This window comes from Quercus suber, unplaced genomic scaffold (assembly GCF_002906115.3).
Source record: "Quercus suber isolate HL8 unplaced genomic scaffold, Cork oak 2.0 scaffold_1010, whole genome shotgun sequence".
In the NCBI taxonomy this organism is placed as follows: domain Eukaryota; kingdom Viridiplantae; phylum Streptophyta; class Magnoliopsida; order Fagales; family Fagaceae; genus Quercus; species Quercus suber.
The window spans coordinates 1-7,165 of NW_027070423.1; the positions used below are offsets into that span (position 1 = coordinate 1).

The 7,165-nt window shown below is 31.3% G+C and overlaps 1 protein-coding gene across 5 annotated transcripts; it reads left to right on the plus strand.

Annotated features, from left to right (window-relative positions):
• Positions 1 to 3,261: 3,261 nt before the first annotated feature.
• On the plus strand, positions 3,262 to 6,801 carry LOC112015250 (transcription factor bHLH130). Of its 5 annotated transcripts, none has more exons than XM_065768863.1 (9): positions 3,262 to 3,363; positions 3,497 to 3,697; positions 3,803 to 3,937; positions 4,123 to 4,714; positions 5,407 to 5,717; positions 5,818 to 5,988; positions 6,134 to 6,199; positions 6,298 to 6,366; positions 6,506 to 6,801. In XM_065768863.1, exons 4-9 carry the CDS (start codon positions 4,144 to 4,146, stop codon positions 6,575 to 6,577), a joined length of 1,260 nt encoding a protein of 419 aa, XP_065624935.1. In that variant the 5' UTR covers positions 3,262 to 3,363; positions 3,497 to 3,697; positions 3,803 to 3,937; positions 4,123 to 4,143; the 3' UTR covers positions 6,578 to 6,801. The 5 variants fall into 5 exon arrangements, with proteins under 5 accessions (XP_065624935.1, XP_023903400.1, XP_023903402.1 ...); XM_024047632.2 differs by having other exon boundaries at positions 3,497 to 3,677; XM_024047634.2 differs by having other exon boundaries at positions 3,497 to 3,580.
• Positions 6,802 to 7,165: the final 364 nt, after the last annotated feature.

Below are 7,165 nucleotides of genomic sequence, written 5' to 3' on the forward strand. Positions count from 1 at the left end.
TCTAACTAACAGCTTGCAAATAGTCTCAATAACATTTCTTCATTTCCCATCACGGGCGGCTCTACAGCCAGCCCGGGGGTGAAACCCCCTGGCTTGGCGGCCCCCCCCCCCCCCCACCACAATATATATATATATATATATATAATTTTAATTTTTTGTTTTTGTTTTAACTCTTAAAATAAAATTTTGAACATCCTGTCCCTAAATTTTGTTTAAACCCTATTGAAATAAACTTGAAGTATGATCATATTAGTGCTATTTTCACAATACTTTTACAATAAAGGTTAAATGATAATAAATGTTAAATGATAAGTTGTAATTAACTTTTTATCTAAACTTACATCTGACATCTTTAAACCTATGATTATTTTCTCTTTCTCCCTTCTATATTTTCTTTCTATCTAATCAAGTAGTTTGATAAGTGTTCTACAATTTTTTGAGTCCAAAAAGTCTTTTAGTGCTTGCTCCAATTCCAAGAGAATAACCACATATATGGTTAAAAATCCATACACTTCAAAAGCAAAATCTTATATAAGTTACTATTTAATTTTCTTAGTCTAACGTTTACTCTCAGACCTACTCTTAGGTATGTTACTATTCTTCTTTATCATATTTTTATTTAATTGATATTACATATGATTATAATAAATTATTATTAATTTGACAAATATTATGATCAGTTATTTATTTATATGCATTTTATCGTTATTTTTTTACTGATCTTTAAACTATTAATAATTTTTTTAGACTATTTACAATATAGTTGTATTATATACTATTTAGAATACTATGTTAGATTATTATATGTAATATGACAATTGTATATAAATAAATAAATAATCATTTTATTTTTTACTCCCCAACAACAAAATCCTAACTCAAGACACTATTGACCCCCCTAAAAGAATTTTGGAGCCGCCACTGTTTCCCATTCTTTCTTTTTTTTCTTTTACCCAGCTTTCTAGCTAGTTTTTGTGACCTGTGCTTTTGCTCCTGAATATGATTCTTTATTATTTATTTTTTTATTAATTGCACTTTTGAAACTTTTTTTTTTTTTGTGTGTATGTGGGTAATTCGTATGCAAGAAAAAAGCAGCTTGAAGCACATTAATAAAATTACATAACTTGAATAGCTAAAAATTATAGATCAAATAGAATAAGAGACTAGTAAGAGCATTCACATTGGGTGATGCAAAACCTTTAAAAATGCAAAGTGCATTACACTATTGACACAAATTTATAACAACCTAGCTCCATTGGATCGTGCATTTTGCATTTGAATATACATGCTTGCTACAGTATTATCTATGTTTGCCTAATATTGTAGCAACATTCTTTACCGAATTAATTGTTTTTTTTTTTTTAATTCTCTCCTCTTTTTGTCAATCTATTATATTATTTTAATATGATGAAATGGAAAAAAAAAAAAAATAGATATTGGGTATGTTGTAAAGTGGTAATGTAAAATGAGTCATATTAATGGGTACTTTTAAAACAATTGTTAATAAAAAATTTAAAAAAAATTTTGATACCATTTTCACAAAGTAAAAAACCGTAAAAAAATTAATTATTTTTTTCTTTCTAATAAAAAATTTTAAAAAATATTTTTTAAACCAGTACCAATAAATCATTCATTAACTTTTTCCCGTATAAAATACGTAAATGTGGATCGATTTTGTGGTAAAAAATGCTTCTTCTTTTTTTTTTTTTTTTTGGCACAAGTCAATGAGAATACTTTAAAAGGTAACTAATAATTACTGTTCAAAATCCCTCAAAAAAAAAAAAAATTACTGTTCAAAAAAAGTTGACCAATGATGGTCTAAATAATTAGGCATATGCACCGACTAGCTAGCTACAGGGTTAAAGCTAGTGACCCTTCAATTTAGCCAAAGAACACAACAAAAATTTATGCTAGGCCTTTTTTTTAATGTTTAATAGCCACACATGTACACACAAATAACTCTACGTGTTAGACTGAAGTCGCTTGGCCCATAAGCAAAGAATCATATCCGCTGTCATGCTTTCAAGCTTGGATAACGTTGCTTTCAAACTTTAAAATAAAACTAAAATACACACACGCACATACAAAGAAAAAATACAACAAAGACAGCAATTCTATCCACAGTCAGCAATAAAACTTTAAAAATAAAACTAAAATAGATAGCATTTCCTTGCCAGACGTTATGAGTCAGGTAATGAGCTACATGATTAACTTGAATCCATTTATGATGATATAGCTTCTCTTATTAAGAGATGTATTATAATTTTCATCCATAAATAAAACTTGCCTTTAGGTCTGGATTCAAAAAAAAAAAAACTCAATTAATTAATTATGAAACAAAACTACTTATATAAAGGTCTCTCTTTCAAATTAATTCTATATTATCCCTTTTTATTTTAATTATAAAGCTTAATTCTATATAGCTAAAGGAAAAAAAATGTTGGTTTCATATGGGTTTAAGTTATTTTGAATTTAGAGTATTTATTTTAATGTGAATTTGAGGCTTGTATCAATAAATTTAATAGATTTAGCTTATATATATCATTTAATTAGTTTTGACCGAAGCTTATAAAATTTTAATATAAAAATAATGAATCTTCTAATTACTTCTATCTATCTTATAGAGGGTCTAATTGATTAAAAATAAAAAAAAGATGTCGAAGAACTTTATCGCACGAACAATCTCACGTGATAATAGATATAATAAGTATCACATCAACAATATAGTAATTATTATTTTCAAACTTTATAAGTTTATATTAAAAAAGTTTGACATATCTGTTTATAAAATTTATGTAGTAAAACTTTTAATATTCATAATATCAATTCTATTCTTAATTAATAAAAAGCTTAAAGCAGGAAATGATCTTCTAAACCAATCAAACTATTATTTGAGTAAAATAAAAATATAGAAATAAAAATCTCAATATCATATTGTTCACCTCTCTCATTCTCAATTAGTTAATTAGCAAGAAAAATTAAGATAGCTATCCTATCTTTTTCACAAACAAAGTGATAATAAAATTGAACACTCTTTAAAAAATATATATATAAAATAAAAAATAAAACCAAGCAAAGCCTCCGGCATTTTTGAGCTTCAAATACAGGGTACTTTGGTCAACTCTCCAAATTGATGACGCGTCAAGGACCACATTTTGTCATGCAGTGCATGTGTGCATTCTCGTAATTAAGATGAACATCAAGGGTACTTACGAAACAAATCTAGTACATAAATGTGCCACATAATAGACAGACAACGTTGTTGGTTTCTGCGTGACTGTAACTCCAATTTTCACTACTCTCTCTCTCTCTCTGTGAGTAAGAGAGTGAAAGCGATTCTGAATCAGACCCAGAAAAGCTGAGGTACTTGGCTTGATGATCTCACCAATTTTGGAGCTCAAATGGTGCTAAATTTTCTGTGTTAAGTCGTGTTGTAACTTTTAAATTGACTAGTTTGTACTGAGATTTTTTTTTTCTTTCTATTTTTGTCTTGAAGCTACAATTCCATATATGGTAGAGGAACAAAATCCCAGAAAGATTCTGTGCTGAAACAAGCTATTGTTCTTTTCTTTGTGCACTGGTACGAGTCCTCAGGTTCTCATATCTTTTTGTGACTTTGAGTTGGTGTTATTAGAAGAACCTTATAGAACCCCCTTCAAAGAAAGCTATACCATAGAGTATGTGCAAATTCAAGCAGGTTCTTTTATTTATTTATTTATACTTGTTTGCTTTTGAGCTTTTGACTTTTTGGTTACTGAATTTAAGTTAATTTGTTTTGCTTTCCTTTTTATTTTTTTGACAGCTTTTGGGTTTGGTTTAGTTTGAAGAAAAAAGGCAGATCCTACTTGAGCTTTTTGTATGTGCTATTTTCAAGAACAAGCTAGTAACTTTTGAAGTTGAAGAAAAGTTTTTAGTGTTTGTCAAGACAATAATTCAGGTTTAAAGTTTATACCTAATATCTTCGAACTTGTTTGAGAATCAAGCTCACTATATGAAAATAAAAGAACATAATGTTAGTAAGAATACAATTTATTCTAAACTTTTTAAACTAATGTATTATTAATCAGAAAAAAAAGTAATTCAGATATCGTATTTTTTCTAATAATTATTGTTGTTCCACAGCAATCTCCAGGAGAGAGTATTATGAGTCTTTTGTATAGTCCTACCTTCAAATATTCAGATGTGAAGCTGAAAAAGAATCATCTAGATTTCATGGACTCCAATACTTACCATCATCCACAACAACAACAACAACAACAACAACAACAACATCAACAACAACAACATCAACAACAGCACCAGCATAATTCTGGTCTAATGCGTTATCGCTCGGCTCCAAGCTCATTGCTTGCAAACCTTGTTGATGGTAGCATTAATGGTGGTGGAGGTGGTGTTGGATGTGAGGATTATCGGGATCTTCGATCATCGAATCCAGAAGTGGAGACCATGTTAGCATTCATGACATCGAGCAATAGCTCAGGAGATTCAAATTCTCAAATGGTTTACCAAGCTCAAGCTGCCCAACAAGTTCAAGCTTTGCCAAATCATAATTCAGTGGGTGCTGGGACCACTTTGGATAGCTCTTTTAGTGGTTTGAACTCTGTAGGATTAGAGAATTCTATGCAAGCAAAAATGGGCGCAGGAAACCGCTCCAATCTTGTTAGGCAAAGTAGCTTACCACCCGGGCTTTTCTCTGATTTAACAATAGATAATGGTATTGTTGCTTATTCACTTGCTCTTTTTAATATTTTTTTTCTTTTGAGTGCTTATTTAAATGTTCTAACTGGAGATTATTTATTGTTAATCTATTTTTTCCTCTCTAGTGTTTGATATGCTGAGTAAATTGTGGACAAAACAAAGAAAATAAAACATAGGATATTGGAGAAATTCACTGAAAGTAGGCAAAGTAAATTGATTTAGGCCAGTCATGTTTTCTCAAGTTGCAAATGATGGGAATTTTAAGATTCAAAAAATTAGAATAACTATTCGTTTCCTATAAAATCTTGTGAAAAAATTTGTGTCCCTAGACTTCCTTAGCAACCAAACATATGTTTTTCCAAGGTGGGAAAAAAAAAGTGGCAATAAAACTTGACTAGTAAGAAGGGATCTTATACTATTTTTAAAGGGAAGAGAGTTGGAGGTTGGACATGTTTTTCCTTCCTCTCACACTGAATTGTGGTTGGAGAAAGAAATTTTAAAGCATATTTCTGGGTAAACAAAAAACAATAGAAGAATATTAGGAGAATTTAGCAATAGCTGTAAGGTCAATTTCTTTTGAAAGAAGTTATGTAGGTAGTTCCAAATTATCAACTATGACAAATTAAGTTATTCAAGCTTCAATTTGCTGCTAATTTGAACCTTTTATCTTGAAAGTCTTCCTAATTTGAACCTTTCAATGAATAACAGGCTTTGCTGTGATGAGGGATGTGGGAACTTTTAGAGCTTGCAATGATACAAATGGGGAAGCCAGCCCATCAATGACTAAATTGAATGATCAATTAAGCTTCTCAGCCCGGCGTTTGCCTCAGATAGCTGAAATAGGGAATGAAATTACTAGCCCAGAGGATCAAAGTCTTGGAAATGCTAATGGTAGCAATCAACAGTACATCCCCAAGTTCACAAGTGATTCTTGGGATGAATCTGCATTCAATAGCCTTAGAAGAGCCAGAGACAATGAAGGAAACATGTTTCCAACTTCAAATGCATTGGAAACTCAGGTAAAATTGGCAGAATTGATTGTAGTTCTTTCTGCTTTCTGCTTGGCAGTGCACTTGCTTATCCTATCTTATCATGAGTAATGATTTTCTCTTTCAACAGAATGCTGATTCTGGAAACCAAACCCATCGTTTGACTCATCATTTGAGCTTGCCTAAGACTTCTGTTGAGATGGCCGCTATAGAGAAGTTTTTGCAATTTCAAGGTTCTGTTCCTTGTAAAATTAGAGCCAAAAGAGGCTGCGCCACTCATCCGCGAAGCATTGCAGAGAGGGTAAATCTCATCCATTACATTTAAAGCTAGCAAACATGTTGAAAATTTTTTTTTTTTGGGTACAAGGCATATTCACCAAATATATGAAAATCACTTTATTAGCTAGAGCTAATCAAACCCGTGACACTGATATCTGTTACATTAGGTGAGAAGAACACGTATAAGTGAAAGGATGAGGAAACTGCAAGAGCTTTTCCCAAACATGGACAAGGTAGTTTACACAATTACACTAAACATTGTGACTTGTGAATGTCAAAATTGTTGTTAGGAACTCAAAAGTTTTCTCTTTTTTGGTTATTTATTTTGCAGCAAACAAACACAGCAGATATGTTAGATTTGGCAGTTGAGTACATTAAAGACCTTCAGAAACAGGTTAAGGTATTATACAAATTGCTATCCATACATCAAAATCACCTGAAACTTCTTCTTTTTTTTTGCTTTCGGTAGAGAAAAAATCCCACATGAACCTTCAACTACTCTTATCTTCCCTTACCAAATCTCTCTCTTTCTCGTGCAGACACTCACGGATACAAAGGCAAAGTGCTCGTGTTCAAGTAAACAGAAGCAATATTCAAATCATTCTGCCTAATTTCTTTCTGTACAGATAGTATTAGGAACAAGGCAAAGTAACCAAGAGTGCAACACTGACTTCTCTTTTTCCAATTCACTGAAGCATAATAAAATGTTAGGAGATTGTGGGTGTGACAAATATGTATCTTCTTACTTTCTTTGTAAGATAAAGATCCAATAGGCTAATGTCCTATCGTTTATGTCAAGGGAAAAAGAAATAAATAACCAAATCTTTTTTTCAAAGTCTTGATTAATACCCTTAAAATATTGTATATCAAATGTTTCAAACCATTACACTTGTATGCTATATACCAATTTTCAGCATAAAATTCAACCAATTGAGCTGTCTAATTACATATCTAATAAAAGGTCACGCACATTCCCACTTCTACGGAGTTTGAAAGAGATGATTGGTGTGCAGACTTATCTCATTTTTTTGTGCGGAGAAGTTAATTTCCTAAGAAGCACAGACACGGACACGTCTATTAAATAATATAAATGTGACCGGGGGGTTGGTGTAAATGTGACCATGGAAGGGTACCATTACGATCATGGAGTTTTAGCTAGGACAGGGCATATCCTGACATCATTGCTAAAACACTCATTC

Coding starts and splice junctions, on each gene's coding strand:
- LOC112015250 (XM_065768863.1), top strand. CDS start 4,144: ATGAGTCTTTTGTATAGTCCTACCTTCAAATATTCAGATGTGAAGCTG. Junction 5,989..6,133: donor CGCGAAGCATTGCAGAGAGG/GTAAATCTCATC, acceptor CTGTTACATTAG/GTGAGAAGAACACGTATAAG. Junction 6,200..6,297: donor TTTTCCCAAACATGGACAAG/GTAGTTTACACA, acceptor TTTATTTTGCAG/CAAACAAACACAGCAGATAT.